General features: G+C 39.0%; 3 protein-coding genes across 3 annotated transcripts; 1 reads left to right on the forward strand and 2 right to left on the reverse strand.

Moving 5' to 3' along the window:
- Window positions 1-369: 369 nt before the first annotated feature.
- LOC145487814 (uncharacterized) lies at window positions 370-771 on the reverse strand. Its single transcript, XM_081466612.1, has one exon. It carries the CDS (start codon window positions 769-771, stop codon window positions 370-372), a length of 402 nt encoding a protein of 133 aa, XP_081322738.1.
- Window positions 772-6,264: 5,493 nt separating this feature from the next.
- On the forward strand, window positions 6,265-7,090 carry LOC145487390 (uncharacterized). The gene has a single exon (XM_081466156.1). It carries the CDS (start codon window positions 6,433-6,435, stop codon window positions 7,030-7,032), a length of 600 nt encoding a protein of 199 aa, XP_081322282.1. The 5' UTR covers window positions 6,265-6,432; the 3' UTR covers window positions 7,033-7,090.
- A 3,948-nt stretch (window positions 7,091-11,038) lies between these two features.
- Window positions 11,039-22,089, reverse strand: LOC145487815 (uncharacterized). The gene is made up of 8 exons (XM_081466613.1): window positions 21,973-22,089; window positions 15,929-16,332; window positions 15,143-15,227; window positions 14,461-14,766; window positions 13,723-14,043; window positions 12,788-12,847; window positions 12,325-12,450; window positions 11,039-11,859 (listed from the first exon to the last, which is right to left on the reverse strand). The coding sequence occupies exons 1-8, from the start codon at window positions 22,058-22,060 to the stop codon at window positions 11,411-11,413; spliced, it is 1,839 nt and encodes a 612-aa protein (XP_081322739.1). The 5' UTR covers window positions 22,061-22,089; the 3' UTR covers window positions 11,039-11,410.
- Between the last annotated feature and the right edge of the window lie 2,399 nt (window positions 22,090-24,488).

Consider the following 24,488-nt stretch of genomic DNA (forward strand, 5'->3'; position numbering starts at 1 on the left):
TATAATATTATTTCACATTGAGCAAATGGTGAGGCAAATTTTGATTTCTGGAGGGATGTGGTGAAAAAGTAGGAAAAAATGAAAAGCCATGATTTTGAAATGGTGAGCCATTTTTTGATTTCTGGAGGGTTTGGAAGATTGTTTTTTGAAAAAATATGAAAAATGCGTGTTTCGAGTTGGGGCCCGGTGAGGTAATTTTTTTGATTTCTAGAGGGGTGGTAGACACGAAAATTGCTCACGAGCGGGCTTGAAACGGAAGTTGCTCTGAGAGGGCTGAAAATACATTTTTGGAGAGTGAGCCCGGCGAGGGTATTTTTTTGGGTGGGAAGGCCGTTTTTGCATAATGTCTTAGTAGTCCCATTTCCTATACTACTCAGGATACCCGAAGCTAACATGAATAAATTTCAAATTGGAGGTAACTTTGGCTTGTAAATTAACGCTGTAATGCTGCTTTCTGTTGAAGTAATCCTGGGGGTTATCTGGGGGTGCGTTTATTTCGATGTGACAACCGTCTATAGCGCCAACTATTTGGGGAATCCCGTATTCCTCTTCAAACTCATCGATCAGTTTCTGTAACTTTTGTCTCGTTAATGGAAACCTAATAAACTGGTCTTTCAGTCGGAGAAGAGAAAGTTCGAATTCGTCACAGATAGTTTTAGCGGTAGACATCCCAATTCCAAATTGCAGTCCACAGCTTTTGAAGCTATCCCCTGTTGCTAGCCTCCACAGCGGAACGGCAATTCTTGCTTCGACGCTTACAGGTAAATGCATTCCTATGCGAACTGGACCATTTATACGAGCGCAGTTTATATAAGACGCGAAGTGCTCGTATAAATCATGTGGTTCACGGCTTATTAGCGACTCTGTTTGCGGCTAATACCTCGCTTTTGTGTTGGTTGTCATAGCAATCGCGGAATAGTATAATATTCTGCCCTGGGTATTGTTATTCATGAAATGTAAATAAGGTATGGGGAAACGCTCTGGCTTGGGACGAGTCCAAACGAGACGAAGAGTCTGGAGGATGCGCTCCAAAAACCCGGATTCCTCGCGGAATGGGAGGGCGGGTCGCTACATCTAATCTAAACGGCGGCCTAGAGTAGAGTGCAAGGGGTGGGCCCAACGTGGACCTTTATATTCATAATTTAGAAGTCTCCAGGGCATATTATTAACATATGCAAATGACTTTGGATAGCGCGAGCGGAAGAAAAACTTGCACTTAAGCAGTGCGACTCGCGTTTTACGTATTTATGTTCATATATGTTATTTACCGGCTGGGAGGTCCTTGTAGTGAAGATCTGTGACGAACTCAAGCCCGAGGTCACAATTTTTCGCTATACGGACCAGCCGTAGGCCAATAAATAACGTTTTTTTCCTCTCTCTCCCACCTTACGTTTTGAAATTGTTGATCATTTCCACACAAACATCGCGCGCGCGTTGCCTTGACTGTGGTCACAGATAGGAAAATCCGGACCGCGCTAAGAGCCAATCAGATTGCAGGATTCGTTAAGAAAAATAAATGTATATTGAACAAGCGTGAGGTCCGTAAAAGAGAATGAATGAGACTAATATTCCCTAATACAGACCGAACAATTTACTTCAATAACGTATTTATTATAATGGATCTTTTAAAATTCTGCTGACACATGAATGCATCAATTCTCGGTAAGCGCGCGAGCCAAGGTCAATTATATGTTTGCTTGTCTCAGGCCGCTTTCGAGAAAGTTTAACTAAAACTGTCCTCCAGACATAAAGGAAAATATATTTCTATTTAAGAAGACACTGTTTTCTTTCGTGCAAAAAAGGTGATTTACCGAAACGAGAGAATATGATCTGTCTGTTGCCGAAACTATTTCTGAGCGGTCCAGTATGGGGCGCTGAGAAAAGCAATCAGAATTATCCTCTGCCTCGTGGACCAATTTGCCAAGCATATAATAAGGATAATTACAGATGCATTTATATCATTTCGGCATGATCGTGCATCACTGTAATACCGAGTTTGATAGCGCGGCTTTGCAAGCTATGCAGTTAAGTTGTATTTAACACACTTGCTTTTCATAACAATACATACCTTCTTTTGGGTTTGTTTGGTTGCGTCAAGCAAGACCTCAATACGTGACTTCTCTAAAGCCCACGTTCACTTTAGAGAAGCATTCGATTCCAAAGTCCGAAGATAATTGCTCATATACCATGATGGCTAAGCCAATGAAAACTCTTGGATTGCATTATCCATTGATTCAGCTTTTAATACTACACGTTGACACATCCGTCTCCTTAGGAGGCTCGTTCGATATCAATAACGCGCTATAACACTATTTTATGCTTGCACCGGCGTTATAACATGTCTTCCGTCGCTTCGTGCACACCTATTTTAAGTATCTGAACAATATTTGAGAGGGAATAGGACGTCCTTCTTTGATTTACATTTGTGGTATATATCGTAACGCAAGCGGAAAACCGAAAAATCATAATAAAAAAGAAAATACGAGAGACTAAACAAATCTGTGCAAATACGAGGAGGACATGTGTTTTACGATCAAGCTTGATATTTGCATTTTTACAAATTGTTTTTGGTGCGTCTTCAATGATAGATTACGGTGATTGAAACAAGCCTTAATTAATTTTTTTGCTCCATAATTGTTTTTTTTGAAAGAAAAAGAAAGAGCAATGCAATCTAAATGAAAAAGTCTTTATGTGTCTCTACTGGAGTTCAGTTAACGACTTCATAAAAAGAACGTCTCCATAAAACAAACGCCTCCATACACAGCAAGTTGTCTAGCGATCATTCTCTCTCTAAACAGTGACAGAGACAAACTTCCATGTCAAGTTGAAAAGCTGGAACTATCTGTTCCCTCTCATTGCTGAACGATTCAAGAAAATAAATTTCGTGCAGCTTCAAAGGTATCATGAAGAACAATGAGGCATAAATATCACCTATTAGAAATAGCCGATAAAATACGCGCGCTGATTGGTTAAAAATCGTGTTTCTATAACACGTAATGATGGTCTGAGCAAAGATAATTTACATTTTGATGATGTTATATTTGGTATGTGCCGCCCCAAAACTGTAGGTTTTGAGCTGTTATTATTCCAATCTGCAACAACAACCAACCATTTTATTTTGCCAGATTTACAAGAAAAGATAAAACCAGCTAGTATAAAAAAACAAAAAAACTACTCAGACTAGTAAGAAAACTAAACAAGCAGAGTAGATAGAAAAAAATAATAACAGGTTTTACCCTGTTTGCCACATACATAATCAAAGCGAAAAAAAAACCCACAAAAAAACGAGATATAAACATATAGTTAAGTGAATGACAAAAAAAAAAGAAAGTAAAAAGTAATTTTACTCTACCAGTTAATGATAAGACCAAACTTGTATGTAAGTTTGTTTGGAACAAACAAAAACTATCTAAGGTAATAATACTAAGCCAATCTAAACTCTCTCGGTCTCCGAGGGTGGGGATGGAAGGCTTCGCCAGAGAGTGTGTAGTGACAGCAAGTCCTGACTCGTACCCAGTGCTCCTATTAGACCACTCATAAGTATCTTAAACACTCATGATTGATCCAATAGGTTTACCTCCAGGCTCGCCAGATGTGTTTGCTTAAGCTCTCGGCGCACTGCCAGGCGTGGGATATCCATATGGCACTGGAAAGCTGGTGTGAACATTGTTAACATTACAACAGGGCACTGGCGGTGTAGTGTAATGTAGTGTAATATATGTCATAGGAGCACTTTCATGTACACAGGAAGTGTTTTCCAAGGCACGGGATATCCGTATGGCATTCGAAAGCTGGTATCAAAACACGAGGTTTTGAATGCCTCATGGATATCCCGCATTGCTTAAATAGTCAACCGTCAGCCTCCCTCCTGTTAGGATTTTAAATAATTTGTGTTCTATTTGCAAAATTAGTTTGATTATTTATAGTGCCCTCAATTGCTTAATACCCTATAAAATAATCCAGTACGCCGTCGACACAACTGTTTTTGTTCAAGATATTCGGTCTGTTCATAGACTCTTTGATCTGCTGCAACAATTTGGAAACTGTTCTGGTCTCCGAATAAATCAATCTAAATAAGAAATACTTTGGCTGGGATCATTGCGTCAGAGAAAGGATTCCATTCTTAATCTAAAATTAAGCGATGAGTCTGTTTACGCATTGGGTGTATATTTTTCATATGATGAAGAACTTGCCACTAAAAATCTTCTTTGAAAAGTTTCCCAAAAAGACACTCAACATTTGGTCGTCTCGAGATATATCTATGTATGGAAGAGTAAATGCAGTCAAAACGTTGGTAATATGCACACTAACTTTTATTTGCAGCGTGTTAGACACTCCAAATGGGTTTACCGATAAAGTAAACAACATAATATTCGATTACATATGGAAGTACAAGAATCCAAAACTCAAAAAAAAAACGACTTAAATCAAATATAAGAACGAGGGGGGCCTAAATATGCTAGATTTTACGCCATTTGATAAAGCATTAAAGATAGCTGGGTAAAGCACTTGTACGCTAACGATAAAAGACCATGTAAATTTATCCCACTATCCTTACTTTCCAATGTTGGCGGCAACCTTCTTTTCCGGTGTAACTATGACATCCAATATCTACCACTGAATGAAAACTTATCAAAATTCTATCGAGATATAATTTCCCACTGGCAGAAAATTAATAGCACTAATCCGAAAACAAAAGGAGACGTACTAACTCAAATAATATGGAATAATCAGTTTATTCGAGTATACAAGTCATCTGTCTTCTACCATGGTTGGAAAAAAGTCAGCATTGAAAATCTCTCGTGCCTTTTCGACAACGAAATTAACACCTTGATGTCTTTTAAAACCTTCATGCAGAAATACAACGCCAAGAGTAATTTTCTACAGTATTACAGCCTTCTGTCTGCAATACTGCAGAATCAGAAAACCGTGCTAAAGCAGGAATGTCTTCTACCGTCAACTGAATACGTACCACTTGAAATCGAAAAGGTTACATGCAAAACAATTGACAATACTTTACTGAATCAGCAGCACTTCCCTCCTCCAACTGCAGACAGAAGACTTATTGAACGCGGCTTTATCTTTCAAGAAAGACAAAAAATCTATTCACCTTTTCCTGTCGCAAATGAGGTACAATTATCCGTGTTTCAATATAAAATAGTTCATAATATCCTGTATACAAATAAAATTCTTTACAAGACGAAAAAGAAACAGCAACCCAATTGTCCTTATCGCCATGACATTGATCAGACACCACTCCATTTATCTGTCGAATGTCCAATTGCTAAATCCTTGTGGAATAAATTTACAAAGTGGTACTACACTACATGTAGAGGAAACATTGCTTTAGAGGTGAATGATATTATGTATGGTTTTTAAAATACACATCGTCCGGCTTAACTCTAAATCACCTGATCACAATTGGAAAATATTTTCTTTACATTAGCGCAGTACAAGATGAAAAAAGACAATTAACTATTGCAGGCTAGCTGTGCAAATACAAATATTGTTACTATCCATTTGGAAGTAACTTAATTAAATTATCGATTTGTAAGTAATTGTATTGTATCGTAATATTAGTATTGTTCTCAGTAGCATAAGTATCGTTTTGTTAGTAATGTCAACTATTATACTACAGGCTGAGAAATTTCTGAAATGTGATTGGCTAAGACCAGTAGTATTTAAGCCAAATTTGAAATACTTACATGTAAAAATTACAGCCAGTTTCCATGGTAACTGAAAAATTATTGTTTCTAATTTTAAAACAATGGCGGATAGATTTCCCGATTCTGACGCGAAGAACTACAACAATTTAAGGAAAATGCCGAAAATTCGAACACAAAGAAAAGCACTAAGACCTGGGTTACTGTTTGGACCACATGGGCTGAAGAAAAAGGATACAGTCCAGATATTGTAAGCCACGAAGCCAAGGAACTTGACGAGATGCTTCAGAAGTTTTTCGCCGAGGTGAGAAAGAAGGATGGTTCAGACTACGAGCCAGACAGTTTGCGGGTAATGATAGCGTCCCTGGACCGTCATTTATAGGAAGCAGGCAGCAGCATTTCCATTGCCAAGGACAGAGAGTTTGTCAACAGTCGCAAAGTACTCGAAGGGAAAGCTCGCTTCCTCCGTGAACAGGGCTACGGCAAACGTCCCCGTGCATCAAAAGCACTAACCACTGAAGACGAAGAGCTGTTGTGGTCCAAAGGGCTCCTTGGCAGGCAGTCTCCGAAGTCCCTAATAACCACAATGTGATTTCTTTTGACGCAGCATTTCGGATTACGAGGCTGTCAGGAACACCATGACACGTATGTCGAAGATTTTTCATTCACCAAAGACGACAATGGCGTCGAGTACATCACGTACGAAGAAAATCCCACAAAAACGCGTCAGGGCGGCCTTCGCAACAAAAGAAGAGTGGTTCAGCCGAACATGTTTGCAACTGGTGGGCCAAGATGTCCAGTCAAGCTTCTAAAGACGTTCCTGGCACACAGACCCGAGGAAATGAAAAACAGTGGGCCATTTTACCTCGCGGTGATTGAGCGCCCTAAGTCTCAAGTGTGGTATAAGCGACAGAGAATGGGGATCCACAGCATTAATTCCTTCATGAAATCTATGGCTCTTCAGGGCGAGATTGAAGCTAAACGGCTCACAAACCACAGTGCACGGAAAACGCTGGTGAAGAAACTCAAAGCTGCCAACCAACCTCGCTCCGCAATTATTAGCGTCACTGGCCATACAAACGAGCGCTCTTTAGCCGACTACGAGGAAGGCGATGAGAATGAACAACGGCTGATTTCCTCAATCATAAGCTCTGACGGTCAGGCAAGCACGTCCAACCAACGCCGTCCTCTTCAGAATGTTGGCCTTTCCTCTGATGTGGAAAACACGCTGATGATGAATGAAGAGCGGTTGACTACAATCAACAATTTCCACGGCTGTCAAGTGACCATCAACTACCAGCTTAGCCAGAAGTTTCCCGAGCCGAGGTGCAGTGTTCCACAGGCAGAATCGATTGCAGATGATTGTTAAACTTTGATTGATGAGCCTATTAAAAACTTTCACTCTTTAGAACTGAGATTTACAGACATTCGAGTACATTTTCATCACAGTTGTGTGCTGTGTGACCATATGTGATGTTGAAGCGATCACATGTTTAATCACATGTCATTGTAAAGCCATTCAACTGCGCGTGACTAAATAAAAATGTGTGTTATATGAAATGCAAAATTTCTTTGCCTTGTAGTATAAACAAAAAATAGTACGGTTTCTTCGGGGTATTTGGGATAAATACAGGCTCGTGATATTTCAAAACTCCCCAAATATCACTCGCCGCGGCGGCTCGTGATATTTTGGTGAATTTTGAAATATCACTCGCGGTATTTATCCCAAATACCCCTGGAAACCGTGCTATTTCCTATACATATCGTATTGTAGGTAGTTTTGTATTTCTTTAAGTCGTTTTAGTACTGTATTGTAAATAGCATAAGTATCACCTTATAAGTAGTATAGCTTAAGTAGTGTGTTGTAATTTATTGTACATGAAATGAAAAAAATTATTAAACACGAGTGTTTTACTGGAAAATACACCACTCGAGTGGCGTATTTTCGATATCCTCACTGGTGAAGGTATCGATGATTTCACTGACATCAAGTTTGTCTCTTAAATTGTACTTAAATTCGTTGGTTAATGATCGAAACATCTTCCAGTCTTCCTCGAAAGTCTTCGGCGATCTTCGGCAATCTTCGGAAAGTTGTCGGAAATCTTCGGAAAAACGTCAAAAACGCCGTCCTCAGTATGAACATTACACGTTACCTCGAAGATATCCATTTTATGTTCTCGTGGCAAGAACAATATCTTACTCGTTCGCTGCGCTCACTCGTGAGATATTGTTCTTGCCACGAGAACATAAAATTCTTATCTTCTAGCCACCGTGTAATATCCTCTAGGCAAAGTATTTATATGTGTTGCATTGCGATCGAAACATCATCGGTTCTTCTTCGGAATCTTCGGAGTTCTTCGGAAATCTATCGTAATCTACCGAAATTTTCGGAAAATGTTCGAAAATGTTTGTCTGGCCTTCGGAGAACTTTTGGAAAATCTTTGGAAATGTTCGGAAAGTGTACAGAAATCTTCGGGAAATCTTCAAAAATCTCGTCGTCAGTATGTTTATATAATAAACACAATAATACATGGCTGCTTGTAGATATGGAATTTCTTTTCTCGTGTTCAACTTTATATCTCACGAGTGAGCGCAGCGAAGGAGTGAGATATCAATTTGAACACTCGAAGAGAAATTGCATACATTTTGTATGTAGGCGCACCCACGCATTATCCTCTATTTATTAAAAAAAAAAAGGGTAAAAAAGGTAAAATCAGTCATGCATATCACAAATGCGCTTGGCCGCAAGTGAAATCATGCGCTCACCTATAAGGGTCGAAGCAAGAGTTGGCTTTGCGTTTTGCAGGTTAGCAACAGGGGATAGCCTCTAAATCTTTGGACTGAAATTTGGACTTGGGATGTCAACCGCCAAAACTCTCTGCGCCGGATTCAAACTTTCTCTTCTCCGACTAAAAGACCACTTTATTAAATTTCCACTAACGAGACAAGAGATATAGGATCGGATGGATGAGATCGAAGATGAATATATTTGGCGCTATCGACGGTTGTCACATCGAAATAAACGCATCACTTGGTATCCCCGAGGACTACATCAATAGACAGCAGCATTACAATGTGAATTTACAGGCCATGGTTAACTGCAATTTACAGTCCATTCATGTTAGCTTCAGGTATCCTTGAAGCATACAGGAATTCAGGGGCGCTTTCCATTCGACCAAAAATTCCGGTGTGAATTTCCGGAAATTTCTGTGAGCGAATGGTACAGACTTTTCCATTGTGGAAAACGATAAGCCGCACAGTTTTGTTCGTTTGGATTTTTTCAATGACTTCGAGGTTTAAATCGCAAATATAAAGCAAACAGAGCACTGATACGTCGACACGGTGACTTTTTATAGCCCATGCCGGCAGGGACCTTATACAAACCGCAACGGCAGCGAAAACGTCGCAAAACAAAAGGTTTAATGAGTGACAATGGCTTTGCACGCGTTATAAGTCTTTGTACATTTCTTAGTCAACCTATGCAAAACAAAGAAGTACACTACGGAGGCATTATTTTTATTGGAATTAAATGCTATCTCGACAAATTTCAGGTTTTAACATTTATTGACAGACAAGTGTAGAGTAAAATATTAATCCATTTTCAAATACACGTCGCCGTCATCTTTGTCTGGGATGATCGTGGTGATCGCGACTAAAAGAACTAGCGTTGAACAGAAAATTGCAAATTCACATAATTTCCGAAAAAAGGACAACGTCGCGAGGTATACCTTTTGATTTTCATTCTGGAATTTCCGGAATTTTCGGTTGAATGGTTCGCTTTTCCCAGGAAATGATTTTACCATTTGTCCCAGTTTCAATTTTTTTTCCAAATTTTCACATCACCAAAGAAACTTGTCAGTAGTAAGGAAATCCCTTTCACTAGCAGTGTTTGGTTGTTAACTAACAGGCGGCCGCTTCTTTGCGTTTTAGTAGATTTCTATGCTAGCTCAGCTTTGTATTGAGATCAGGTTAGCTCTTTTATTTAATCTTTTATTGAATTGTTATCTACTTTAACACGTTTTGCAATTTTTAGTAACCAATGAAAATTTACGTCTTTTAGGATTAGTTTTTATTTTTATGATGTAAAGCGCACTAGAACATTTTATGGAAAGTCGCGCTATACAAATTTTTAATATTAATATTATTACTATTATAATCATAAAAATTACAATTTCCTCGATTGTGATTGGTTTAAAAAACTCCTATTACCCACTAATTCACCATCACTTATTATTTATTATGCGTGATAGTTGACTCGGGCTGCTTCCTCGTCAACTGCCACGCGATAGAAATGTTGAGCTCTTAATCTAATCTAATCTAATCATGCCGATGACTATACTAAAATGGCAAAAAATGCTAATGACTATGCTAGAATAGCAAGGATGCCAATGACTATACTAGAATAGCAAGGATGCTAGAAAAGTTGCAATGATGCTAATACTAGAACAGCGACGATGCTAATGACTATGGTAGAATAGCAATGGTCCTAGCGACTATACTTGAATAGCAATAATGACAATCACCATAATACTACAATGGCAATGATGCTATAGGTAACGCCCATAAAAATAGCAATGATGCCAATACTAGAATGGTAATGATGTTAATGACTGTTTAAGAATTGCAACAATGCTAATGACCATACTAGAATAGCAATGACGCTAGTGATTACAGTAGAATAGCAATAATGATAATGACTACAATGCTAGAATAGTAATGATTCTAGTACCTATAAAAGAATAGAAATGATGCCATTGACTACACTAGAATAGATTGACGCTAGTGGCTACACTACAACAGTAATAATGATTATGATTACACTAGTAAGAATAACAATGACGCCAATGACCAGATTAGAATAACAATGGACACCAATGACTACACTTGAATAGCAATGACACTACTCACTCTATGTTCATTTTCATAACTCATTTAAAAGAAAAAGAAAATTTGCAGCCAGAAAACTGTTTCTGTTATTAACTTGAATCGATTTTTCGGGGCCACAAGCGTTTTTGGCAGGGCCGTACGGCTGCAGAAAAGTATTGAGCGCATGAAGTCGAACGTTTTCGAGTGACAATGAACAATGAATGACTAAGGCACACATATGGCAACTGTTCAGTGTACCATAAATTTTGAATTTCACTTTGGAGACAAACAGCTTCTAAGTAAGTAAGAAGAGCCTGTTAAAGAAAACCTTACGGAATTATTTGGAAATCCATAAGACTGCTTGTAGACTGCGAGGAAGACAGAGACTCTAACGAAGAGATTATGATAACGGTACAACAGAAACAGACCAAACTTAAGGGCAAATACACAAACAATACCAGCTGTTAGCTCAACATCCAAACTAAACACTGTCAAGGAGTCCGCACTGGGGCAGAAAGAAGAATGTTACCGCCCGATACACCTTACGTGCAAAGAATTTGGGACGATTTCAATTTCGAATGGAAATAGAGTCCGAAAATAAAACCGTCCGAAATTTTAACTGTCCGAAATATTTACAGCACAGAATAAAACTTTTAAGTAGCTCCAAAGCTATTAGATTCCTATATGGAATCATCTTTAGTTGAGACACTGCTTGAAATACGTAGCGGCTTGATAGAATTTGTGTTATTTTCTCGTCAGTGTGTCTTTAAAACCTTGGAGGTGCAGTAGAACTATCATTTTCACAAATATTGTTTCAGTCTATTTATTATGATTACGATTATGACTATGATTAAGATCATTATTATTACCACGCGTATCTTCTACACGCTAGCATTTTTGCTCTTTAATATCTCACTGATTAATCTCTCTTCCCAATCTAGTGTCGTCTTGTATTTGTCAAAATCGACCAGTTTCTTCTTTCTCAAAGCGGCTGGTAATTGCTTTTTCTTCATGTTGTTGATCTTTACGAGAATCAGTGACGAATCACCCTCATCCAATCCCCTCTGCACAGCCATGTGCAGCTCCTCTCGACAAAAGTTGCTGGCGAGGTAATTCTCAGACAAAACAATCAACACTTGACGGCTGCCGTACACACTGTCGGCCATGTTCTGGACGATGGGTCTTCCAATTTCAAAGTCGCGGCTGTGGATGCTGTAGTCAATCGAGTGCTTCTCAAGAATTGACATGAGATTGTCAGTGACCCAACCAAAGTCCTTTGAGCTGTAGCTGATAAACAGTCGGTTTATCAAATCTTCTTTACTGTAGTGATCTATCAATGGAAGGTGCGCCAAAAAAGGATCAGCTTGTCAGCGGCGGAGACTCAATGAACGCTAAATTATAACGCCAAACTGGTCAAGCCATCGTGTAAACGAATTAACAAAATGCGTAATAACCGCCACCCCCCTAGCTTCTACACTCCAATGAGAAAGCAAACTCTGAAAGGAGTTGAGCTATTGTACCTTGGGCATCCTCCACTTGGAATCTTAGTCACTAAGCGCCGTTTAGAAACGCTTATGCCATCGTGGTCTCTGAGGGAAAAGCTTTTTGGACTTTTCAAGCAATCGTCTGTTGCGTGACAGGTCCAAAGAACTTCTGTTTATGGCCCTGAAAAGAACCGGGGGTATTTGCACCACTAAATCTCACGCTGTATTCCGCTGTAAGGTACGACCGGCATTTCCGTGACTATTGTATGGAATGCTTTCCCATTCCGGGTGAGCTACAGCTCTGAACTTACAGTTTGGTATGTTATAGGATGATTTCCATCTCTTCTTGACACAAAATGGCACGAAAACCATGAACAAGACGGTGACACTTGCGGCTGATATGATGATGATTGGTAGAAGCCACTCTCTGCGACGTCCTGTGGATTAAAAACCAGTCATGAAAACACACGAAAAAACATTTCTTATGGCATGAGTAGATTCTTTCTCTCCCTCTGCTGGGGGCGGTACATCTGGTACATTATACAAAGATCCTTGTTCAAAAGAGTGTCATTCATTGTTTTTATCATATGAGGCTCAACTTATGAAAACCTCATAAGGACATTTAGTCTCAGTTAAGATTAAGGTTTAGAATAAAAAGTTCTAAACAATGTAAAAGTGAGAGTGGAAAATGAGAACGAATCTGTCAAAAACGTTAGATTACTGCAAAGGTTACTTCATGTAAACAGACGCGGGGTGACACTGTCTAACTCTGACCTGAACCCAGATTAGAAGACAGACGTCTTGAAGTGGTCACACTTTCAGTCACTTGCGTTCCTGGAAAGAGAACCAAAATTAGAAAAAAACTGACGACCACTGTACTATTTTTACTTGTCAGTGGCAACAGACCAGAGCCTAGAGGACTTTCTACACACTGTAATAAAGTTCTGCTGCAGCGTATTGAGTTCCACTATTAGGCGGTCAGTTCAACTTATAGTTCTACTTATCCATGCACAAAGTTTGGTTTTCCGTAAATTCCGAGGTTCCGACGAAGAAACGTGAAGGGCAAGACTCACCCAACAGTCAGCTGTCCTTTTTCGCTCAATGTTAATGTCTGCACCTAAAGAGGCTACTCAAAATTTTTAGGTCGGGATCGAAATTTTTCATTGGAATTCGAATAAAAATTCGAATACTTTGAAATAGAATTAAAATTAATATATAACGAAGTCACATGCAGTTTCCACGTACGCCCTAAGTGAGTTCCAAAGTCATTTTTCATCCTTTACCGGGAAATTTCCCTAAAACACACAAGGTTTCTGAAAGGTGTTCATCCTTCTTTTCAAGCGCTGGTGTTGAATTAAGAAAACGCCGGACGCCATATGATTTGAATAGTATAACTAACTGAAACTGTAGAATAGTACTCAAAGAGAGTTTCGAAATGGAGGAATCCTTTAAGTAGTCCGATACTTCACAACTTTCCCCTTAGATTTTGTAGGAAATGTCTTATCTATGCGATCTTGGAGCTATATCTGATTTTTTTCGCTAAAAATGGTAAGTAGCAATGCTGTCAGCATTAAGCGTGCGCGCTTTCATTAGGCGAAGTACGATTAGGGTTTGGGGTTTAGAGTTTAGGGCTAGAGTTAGGCATGGTTTTGAAAGAAAAACTACACTGATTCCGTTGCATCATTTCTTTTTTTTAACCAGGCTCTTACCCGTTTGTGATTGAACGAACACTTTCCAGTGAATACCAGCTACTTGGCTGTTGCAGGTCCAGTTGCAGCTGTAATTTCCCTCTTCATCTTCTGTCACGTTAAGAATATAGAGGATGGATTGTAGTTTACATTTGCTGCGCGTTTTCGTCTGTTCTATTTCGTACTTTGTATCATGTTTCAAGAGGGCAGTTTCATTGCGCCAAGTCAACTGTTTTGGACATTTGTCGTGTACATCAGACAAGCATGTCAGATTGACAGTAGAAAAAGTCCTTGCAAGAACCTCCGGAGCAGAGACAATGGTAAGGCTTTTTGGCTGTGGACCTGAGTGAAGTAAAAAGTTCCTGATCATTATTACACAATTATTATGACAAAATTAGCTATTAACGCCAAGTTTACACTCTCAAACATACATTCTACTTTATTCTACCCTGCTCCACTCCACTCCACTCCACTCCACTCCACGTCACTCCATTCCACTACACTCCACCACACTCCGTTCCAGTCCACTCCACCCCACTTCACTCCACTCCACTCCACTCCACTCCACCCCACTCCGTTCCACTCCACTCCACGCCACGCCACTCCACTCCACACCACTCCACGCCACTCCACGCCACTCCACGCCACGCCCCGCCCCGCCACGCCGCTCCGCTCCGCTCCACTACTCCACTCCAGTACTCCACTCCACTACTAGTAACTCCCTTAGTTACCACTAAGTGGTTATGGGTTTCTGCTTACACCTATATTCATACTGCAAGGTTTTACAGGCCCTCCGGCCAGAAATCCTGTTTTTCGCACAGCACTTATAGGTTCCTTCCAGCTCTTCACGTCCTGGAGGAAGACTAAGTCTGCTATGAACAGTTTCCTCTCCATTTTCTCGCACTGAATGATAAATGCCTTCAGTTCCATTCGTGATTATTTTGTCATCCTTGTACCAATAAACTTCGAGAGGCCATCCCGAGAAATCGCATTTCAAATCGTCTAGTTTTTTTCCTTCGGTGAAAAACGTTGGAGTTCTGGAGAAGCAATCAACTTTTGGTGCATCTAGAGTGGAGAATATTTTTACAAAAGTCAGTGCATGCGTAAAAGAAATATCTGAATATGAAAGGATTCATTATATATCAAGAGTCATATATTCCATAAGGCTAATTTCCATATGATCGTTACCATGGCTACGATTGCTGCGCTCCAACAAACGGTTGAGCGATCCTTACGGCTACCTGTTCCTATGACTACCATGATATCGCGGCAAATTAAACTGCCCTGGAGGACTTAGACGAAGCAACGGCGCACTGCACTCAGAATCTCTGGTATATGTTTCATCGCAGTGATCGCTAATATCTGTAGAGCGTGGTTTCCGTATTATGCCGCAGCGAACACTATGATTGCTGAGGTAGAACTGAGGTCTATCTCCGTTCACCATGGCTACGGTCGCCGAAGAGATCGATCGCTACAATTTTTTTCGCAGCGATCGTAGCGATCGGATGGAAACCAGCCTTAAATAGCTACGTCATGGTTTGCAAATCTTGAAAAGTTTATTCCGAATTATTTAAGTTTGTCGTTTGTAACAGTCCAATCCTCTCCATCCTTAACAACCCTTGTTACTTCATGGTTTATTATTATCTCTTTGATATTTTTCTATCTTGGCAAACTATTATTTTCAAGTTTCCTCCAATTTAAAGGTAGTTCTGTATGTGGCCAAACTAACTCAAAATATCGTGACATAACATGCCATTCAATGCTATTGGAATAATCTGACATGTCATGTCCATTTATTAGTTATGAACTAAAAACATCTGACATAAATTTATATGAAATCCTTATTTCAACTCCACCATTCTTTTCTCCCTTCATCTAGCTCATGCAAATCTTAAAAATGATAAAAACACAATTTTTGCAGAATTCCTTCACATATCCGACATTTAACCTATAGAGACTTTTTTTGATTTCATGAAACCTCAAAGAGATAATGAGACAACAGTGTAAAAATGTACCATTTAACCGTATTGCCCGCTGTATAACCACATTTCACCGGATCCAATTAAACCGGAAGTTGCCGTATGACAAAATCTTGGCCTGGGCATCCCTCACTCAAAGTTTCAAATAAGCTGCCAAACCATAATAAGCTGACAAATGTATGTCACTGTTGCCAAGAGTGGTGTGTCATAAAAACATTCCTATTTGGATCTTAATTTTCAAAGGCAACAGACAATATGGATTGGCTACAGAAGTCGAAATATACACTATGCGTCAGGCGAGAAATGTTAAGAGTGCAATCCCTTTTGTTGCAGAACTTAATGAAAGCAAAGATAAAACAAGCGAAGAAACACCTACGCGTGAAGCTTATATTGGTACAGTCACATGACATAGTGTCGCTGTCCTTTGTTGAATTTGACTGCAGCAATACCAAGTCTGGTGAACCAATACTGTTCTGGATTTTCTTCTTCGCTTGCCTCCAGGTCATGCCTGGTTTCAGTCCTGGTGTGATGATCGAGCAGTTGAGAGTGATGTTGGAGTCTGGATCTACTGTGATGGGATTTGTGTACTGACACCCTGGTGGGCAAGAGGATGACTTTATTTCACATTTCACGTCAGTCGCAGATGAGGCATCTGTTCAATAAAATAACAACCCAACAACATCAATTGACATCAATTTGTCATTGATATACTAGAGCAGTGTGTATGGTAGCGAACGATTGCTTGGAAGGGGGCTACCATTCATCTTGAGCTGAACATATAATTATTCATCAGAGACAAGCTTGTCGATCTAGTGACTATATGCTGCAGTATACTGAGAGCTAGCGCCTATAGTTAACGTAGCGATCGGGCGAAGGGAGTAATTTCTTTATAATTTTATCTCGGAACAGTCGAGAGATTTTCCACTTTTCCCACTACTTATTTCCTAAAAGAGATAAAAATATTATCCTGGAGTATTTCTTAAATGGAAGATGGAAACCTCCTTCTATTTGGTAAATAAAAAGCCCGAAATATACTATAAATCCACCCTACTACATGTTTTACTTATCTCCTTTTCTATGGTTAGTAGTTTGTTCTAACATGTAAGTGCTTTTCACCCGCAATTCCAAAATGACTGATGTGTTACATTGGATTTCTCCGCTGTTTTTTCAAAATTTAAAAATTATATTATTTTAAAAAAGCTCAGTAATAAAGGAAATCACTGAACTTTTCTAGGATTTCGTCGAAACAGCGGCGTTTGATGTCTGAACAGTTTCTGTTGTTTTCATGCACAGATTACTGTGCAGTAAGACCTCAGAATGAAAACATAACGCAAGCAAATGTTATCTTACCGCGTTTGCATTTATTAACTCCTTCTTTTGTGACAGTAACAACAGGTGTCATGTGACGACCATTTAAATTTTATTGTATAATGAGTTCTTTCTTCACTCGACAAGAATTTTTTAAACGCATTTCATAAGCAGGATATTCTCTCAGTGACACAAATGACTAATTTTGTAATTTGTGAAATTACAAATCAGCGATGCAATTTCGCGTAAATAATTTTAAAAGAAATGATTTTCGTTTATTCTCAAAAACTCACTTGGACTGAAAGTAAAAATTAACAAAGTTTTATTATTATTCAGGGTAATTTATCATTTCTGGCAGCAAATTAGGTCAGAAAAATCGACCACTTCTCTGGCCTATTTCTTTGCAAATGTGAATTATGTGTCTAGAGTAAATAAAGCATTGTTGTTGTTGTTGTTGGCCTTCTTTCGATTGCACAATTTGTTGATACAACAACTGTGCAACTTGTCGCGCGCTCATTGGCTAATTTTTTTATGGTCAGTTAGAGAGAATGGTAGATGAAATTTGCCAGAATACTTACAGGGGGCCACCACACTAAATTTGGAACGAATAACAGATAACTATACCCGCGACGCGTTTCTTTTTTCCGTGGCGGCCATTTTGAATGTTTAATATTCGGTTGGAGGTCTGGAGCTTTACGATACAGCCGACAAACCTCGGAACATCGATCTCGTAACGAGAATAATAAAGTAACGTCGCGGTTTTGTAAGAACTAGTTCTCGAACTGTTTTTCTATTCCGAACTTCGCGCCAGACGACCGCCAACTTAAAATTGAAAGCAGCTGCTACAAGGCAAGAACCGGTCGATCTGTAATTAGTCCTTAAATATGATGAAAGAGACGCTGTCTGTTACGCTCCTCACCTGAAACCTACTCATATTTTGATCATTTCTCTTGTAGTTTTTTCTTTGTGGGAAATAACAATTTATGACAGATGAAACTGTTATTGAATTGTCTCTTATTTATTTGCTAAAGAGACACCTTGCTTAAAGGCACAATTAACAACCAAAACCTTCTTACCAACTGCTGATATTCGATACCGGCGTCCACAAAGAGACACTAAGGCCTTGTCCACCTACGCCGAAGAAATTTAAAAAAGGGTTTTTTTAGTTTGAGACGCATCAAAAGTTTTCCATCCACACTATATCGAAGAAATTTGTGAACGCAACCATTACCTGTTATTTTGGATTTGTGTTTGAGGAAAACTTAGGCAAGGAAATCGCATGATTATCCTGACCTCATCGTTTTCGAAAAGCTCCTTTTAAAAAATATTTTCCGCCCAATCTAAAACGCAAGGCCGCCGTTTTCAAATCCCTCCATTTTCAAGAGGGTTTTCGATACGCTACGTTTTCGTGACGGATTAGTGTGGACGGTAGGCCAACCCGTAGAAATAAAGCTGTGTTTTCAAATTTTTTCGGCGCATTGTGGACGAGGCCTGAGGGCATAATTTCCTAGACGCTGGTTATGTCGGAACGGCCCAGTTATACCGGAATCAGAATCAAAATCAGAAGGGTGATAGCATTCATCTTGCAATAGTGGCGTTGCTAAATATCACTAACTTCATAAAATGTTTAGAGTAAGTCTTTCATCCAAGCTGCATTCTGTAAATAGGCTCATTGCTTTTTGAGCGCCAAATACCATCTGGACCATAACTGATAAGTTTGTCGGTGACTGTTTTTAGATGTTACGTTAAGACGTTTGGGCTTGTATTAAAGACCCCATTAGATGAAAATGAAAGGTTATACTCGAGATTCAAAAAGGCGGTACACTAAACGAGCGCACTTAGAAGGATTCAAAAAACTTAGCCGGAGAGTTTTAGATCATAAACATTAATATTCAAATGGCACTGAACAACACAAATTTGTTCAAAAACCAAAAAGTTCAGATAATCCAAAATGCCGTAAAGTTCGCTTAAAATAAAACTTCCAGTAAGGAGGACGTGATAACCGAAATTAAACGGTATTTAATTTTGTAGAAAAAAAAAGAAAATATATATATATGAATCTTAACTTTATATATATATATATATATATATATATATATATATATATATATATATAATAATCTTATTTTTATACCCATTTTTCAATATTTATTAAAAATTCATGTACTTATTAAAAAGATAACTTGGAAAGGCCGGGCGCTTTCGATTGGACCAAAAATTCTGGTTCAGTTGACTGCACAGCCGGAGTGGAAAACGATAAGCCCATTCCATTCAAAATTGTTACCTCTAAAATTGAAAATGGCTGACTGACCCTGACTCTCCCAGACTTTTGTTTGCTTGAGATTATTCAATGACTTCAAGTTTTAAACACAGCGGACCCGAACACTGTATCAACAATAGCATAATCATTTAAAATAAATTTACTGTTATTTACCTGTGTTCCTGTGTCTTTTTGAGCCGTTGAGAAGGGATTTGAATAGAAGCGAAGTGCGGGTTACATTTCAAATATCATCTTGTCTGCCGCTTTGTACAGTGTTCGGGTCCTTTGTGGCTTAAATCGCTAAGGAACCAGAATACTGTGACTTTAAGACCACAAAAGCGGGGACCTTATACAAACCACAACGGCAGCGAAAACATCGCAAAACAAAGGGTTTAATGAGTGGTACAATGGTTCTGCACGTGTTAAAAATTTCCGTAAATTTCTTAGCCATTCTTTGCAAAACAACAGTTCATTTTCAATTTCAGGTTTTATAAAGAAAAAAAAAAAAAGAACGTGAACACCACGGGCATATCTTTTTAACGGAATTAAACACTTTCTTGGCGTATTTAGCTGTAGCTAGTATTCCATCGACAGACAGGTGGCTATATTATAAAGTAAAATCTTGATCCATCTTCGAAGACGCGTCGCCGTCATCTAATAGCGTGAGATGTCCAACTCGCTGTGATCGCGGTCAAAAGAACTAGCGGTGAATAAAAAAAGAGGACAACCTTCTCAGGTATACCAACATGCTGGAGGCAATTTTGCTGGAAATTTCTGTTACATTTGATTTTCATGGTGGAACTTCTAGAATTTTCCGGAACCTTTCCCAGGAAATTTCCGTACCACGTGTCCCAGTTTAGAAAATTTCGGAATTTTTGGTTGAATGGAAATTGTCCACTGTTTAGTATTTTACAGAAAATCTATGCCTATTGTTAAAATTGTTTTATCAAGAAAGGATTAGAACGGAATACTCTTGCAATAGTTTAAAGAACAAACATCGTTATGGACAATACATTTCTTTTACATACAATTTCGCCGACCACCTCGAGTAATTTTGCCCAAATGCAATGAAGTGTAGAAGAAATAACTAGGATTTTGTCTCGTCAAGGCGAGAAAGAATGCAAACAAAGCTTCTTAACTGCAAGCGACAAAAAGAAAATTAATTCCTCGTTATTTTTCATTTTCTCCTACCAATAAACAACGAAAGACGATATGGTTGATGAACTACAATTTTAGAAACGCACAATGGCGCATGAAATTTTAACAGCGTGATTCACTTCACATACCTTGAATCATAAGAAGAGACAAAGAACAAAACAGGAAGTATTTCACCAAACGAAGCTTGAAGTTGTTCTCTAGGTGTTGATTCTTCATGGTCTCAATTCCAGCCGCGATCTGTGAATTCGTGGTCATCACTTAGCTTTGTCTCTTGCTGTTGCACTAGTGTGTTCTTCAACGAGTTTACCCTCCTCTACCTTTTATCGCTGCTCAATATGTGCCTTCCCTTTCACGCGATTTGTTTAAATTTTGGGAACAGTCCTTAATGCTTGCAGCGAGGCGGGAAGTAGGTCAGATGTTGGTTATTTATGCAAAACAGGATGTCATATATGAATTATAGAGCCCACCATATAATATAAGGATACCGCGGCATCATGTAGACTAAAAGGTAAGTAGCTACGACGGTGACGTCGATAAAACACGTCGATTTTTTTAGCGACTGTTGATATTTAATAAATCCATAAGGAGACAGTGAAGACAATGCTGTATTTCCTAACGACTGGTTCAGGTGTATTTTGAATGTAAAAAGAGTGGAGAGTCCCAGATATGCCGGGATCGGAATCAAAATGAGAACGAGGATACATATTCACTTTCCAAAAACCTTATGTTGCTCGGTAAACAATGGGTTATGTTTAGAGTAAGTAACGATGACTTTCGTCTAAGTTGCATTCGGTGAATGGCTTTATTGCTCGTTTCACCGACAAATACCACCTGGACAGTGACTCATTATTATTCAAATGTGACCTAAACAACAGAGACAAGTCCGAATAACAAAAAACTCAGATAATCTAAAATTTGAAGGTCGGAGTAATCCAACATTCACAACAGTTAAAAGATTGAATAATGGAGGACGTCATAACCAAAACTTAACTGTAATCTTATCAACCCATTTTATTTTGTGGCGCCAAAGTTGGCGGGTAGCGAGGATAAATAAGCAAAGTCTTAAATTTACTGCAGTCCATTTGCCTTTGAAATATGCTTGTCAAATTGATCAATTTGAAAGACTGTTAAGTATTTTATAGCAAACCTAGGCATGTTGAAAATTCTCTTTTAAGGAAAAGTGTACAGAGCGTAAATTTTGTAAGAGGTTTCGTTGTTAAGAGCAACAAAATCCTTTGTAATTTGTGATACTAAAATAAAGACGTAGTGATGCATGTACATTTGTTTTAAGGTTTTTAAATTTTCTGAAATATCTGGAATGATTTTCCTCGTATGCAATGAAGTATACATATTGGTATTTTTAAGAAATAACGAGGACGTTTGTCCCGGGAAGCCAAGAAGGCTTGCAAACAGGATTTCTTAACCGCGGGCGATGAAAAAAGTCGATTAATTTCTCGTTATTTTTCATTTTCTGCCACCAAATAAACAACAAAAGACGCCATAGTTGATGAACTAAATTTTAAGGAATGCACAATGGCCAATGAAATTTTAACAGCATGATCATACCTTGAATCATAAGAAGAGACAAAGAACAAAGCAGGAAGTATTTCGCCAAACGAAGCTTGGAGTTTTTCTCCAGGTGTTGATTCTTCATGGTCTCAATTCCAGCCGTAAACTGTGAATTCGTATTCATCTCTTAGTTTTGTCGAAATATCTTGCTGTTGCACTGGTGTTTTCCTGAACACGGATACTTTACTTACCCTTATCTTTGACTGCTGGTCAATATGTGCCTACATGCATTTTGAGAGGCGAGTTCTTAATGGCTCTATCAGGGCGGGGAGAGGGCCAAATGTTTATTACTTATGCAAAACAGGATATCACATGAATTACAAGGCGGAATTGGCACGACAACCAAACATGGAAATGACCTACACATAAGTAAAGATGATATTGACAACCGCAACATACAGAAGACAACTGCCAAAATGTGTTCCTTAACCTGTCATGACGTTTGCTAACAATTAAGATTTATCTTATTTAGCTAAAGAAATTTGAGTAAACCTGTCGAGATCTGATGTAAACGAAGATTTATTGGAAGGTGTAAGAAAATTACAAATCTTCGGGTAAACATCCCGAGGTTATCGTCATTTCGAAAAAAAATTATACAAAATGTTCTTTCAAAATTTCGACCGAACGATTCAATTCGTATATTTTTGATTCGTATATATTCGTATATTTTCAGAGCATTTTCCGCACTATTTACCGTCGTGACGAAAATTCCGTAATTTTTGGCAGAATCTCAAGTGTCGCCCTGATACGATCGAATTTACAGCCAGATTTGGGAATTAAGATATTCATTAAGATATACATATACCTGATGTCTTGAAAACCAGGTCCGAACAGCCCAATGACAGCTGGTGCCTAATAGAGTCATGCAAGCAGTGCTTACCAAGTTCCGCACTCCACAATTCATCTAGTCCAAAAAGGAAATGACACTAGAATCTCTGGGCCACCTGTGGATGAATTCAGGCTTAACTGTCATCATATCAGATAAAAGCTCTTTGCAAGCATATCATCGTTCTGGGTTTGCCTCTTTCTTCACTAAAAGGGCATATTTTGCCCTGCAAAACAGCATCTCGGTAATCGATCGAGAGCTTATTACCAGCTGTTTCTGCTCTATCTTGTCAAAATTCACCGATTCTTTTCAGTGTAAAAGTCATGCCTCTGCAACCTATCATCAGTCTGGTTTTTCCTCTTTTTTCATTAAAAGGTCATATTTTAGCATGCGAAACAGCATCTCGGTAATCGATCAAGAGCTTATTACAAGCAATTTCTGCTCTAGCCACTGATACATTGACGATAATTATACCTGATGTTTTTAAAACCACATCCGAACAGCCCAATAACAGCTGGTGTCTAATAGAGTCATGCAAGCAGTGCTTACCAAGTTCCGCACTCCACACTTCATCTAGTGCAAAAAGGAAATGACACTAGAATCTCTGGGCCACCTGTGGATGAATTCAGACTTAACTGTCATCATATCAGATAAAAGCTTTTTGCAAGCATAACTTAATGACAGCAAACTAAAGTGCCTTGAAATCTCCCCCTCCCCCCGGGGGTCAGGTACCCCTCCGCACATATCAGCCCCTCCCCCCTCACGACAATAATGGAACCTTCTGCCAAGGCAACAAACCCACTCAGCCTTGGGAAATTCCGTGCACTTTAAGGATTGTGTCACGTCGGACAGCTAAGTACATACCCAGCCGTCAGACTGACTTGAGACTATGAACACAAGTTCAAACTGACCCCACCCCCCTGGATTAAGGGCCAGGGACCCCAAAGAGGTATCCACAATTAGCCACACTCCTGTAGATGTCTCCAGACTTTCCGGTAACGGAGCCCCCCCTGGAAAATAATGTGCTACGCTAAACTGAAATCGATGCCTGCGGCATCGATTTCAGCACAGCTCGCGGAGTAAAATTAGGTATGCGTTTTTCAAAACTTCAAGGAAAAGTGCAATTGTAATGGCTCTATGTTTCCAGGTCATGCATTTTCTGTAAAACAACATGTCCTTTTGCACTCAGATTAAGTCATTGTCTGAGCCCATGTAGGGTTGACCCGCCCGTGGGCTTGGAGAGGTAAGATCAGTACATTATAGCAACCCTGTTGTGCTTACAAAATTTACCTTTGGCTTCAACTTTATAACAAACCAGTTTGATTTTGACAGTGTGGCATGTTTATGATCTACAGCCCCTACCTTCATCTAGAAAAACCAAACTCAAATTGAAAATGAAAACAAGAAAATCCAAAAGACTATTAATCAAGTCAAACTGGTTTGAAAAGTTTCCCAACAAAAATAACTTCACAGCACAATTAACAGACCCCTTTTTCAAAACTGCAGGTAGATATCTCTTGTGAAAATTCACCAACTCTTTTCAGTGTGAAAGTCATGCCTCTGCAACCTATCATCATTCTGGATTTGCCTCTTTCTTCACTTAAAGGGCATATTTTGCCCTGCAAAACAGCATCTCGGTAATCGATCGAGAGCTTATTACCAGCTGTTTCTGCTCTATCTTGTCAAA

The sequence above is a fragment of the Orbicella franksi genome, chromosome 5 (genome assembly GCF_964199315.1).
Source record: "Orbicella franksi chromosome 5, jaOrbFran1.1, whole genome shotgun sequence".
In the NCBI taxonomy this organism is placed as follows: domain Eukaryota; kingdom Metazoa; phylum Cnidaria; class Anthozoa; order Scleractinia; family Merulinidae; genus Orbicella; species Orbicella franksi.

Bases quoted from the DNA above. Each gene is read 5' to 3' on its own strand.
- LOC145487814 (XM_081466612.1), bottom strand. From the start codon at position 771: ATGCATTTACCTGTAAGCGTCGAAGCAAGAATTGCCGTTCCGCTGTGG.
- LOC145487390 (XM_081466156.1), top strand. From the start codon at position 6,433: ATGTTTGCAACTGGTGGGCCAAGATGTCCAGTCAAGCTTCTAAAGACG.
- LOC145487815 (XM_081466613.1), bottom strand. From the start codon at position 22,060: ATGAAGAATCAACACCTGGAGAAAAACTCCAAGCTTCGTTTGGCGAAA. The intron at 16,333-21,972 runs GTATGATCATGC...TTTATTGAACAG, and splicing joins GTCTCTTCTTATGATTCAAG to ATGCCTCATCTGCGACTGAC. The intron at 12,848-13,722 runs GTAAGAGCCTGG...TTCTCTTTCCAG, and splicing joins GTTCGTTCAATCACAAACGG to GAACGCAAGTGACTGAAAGT.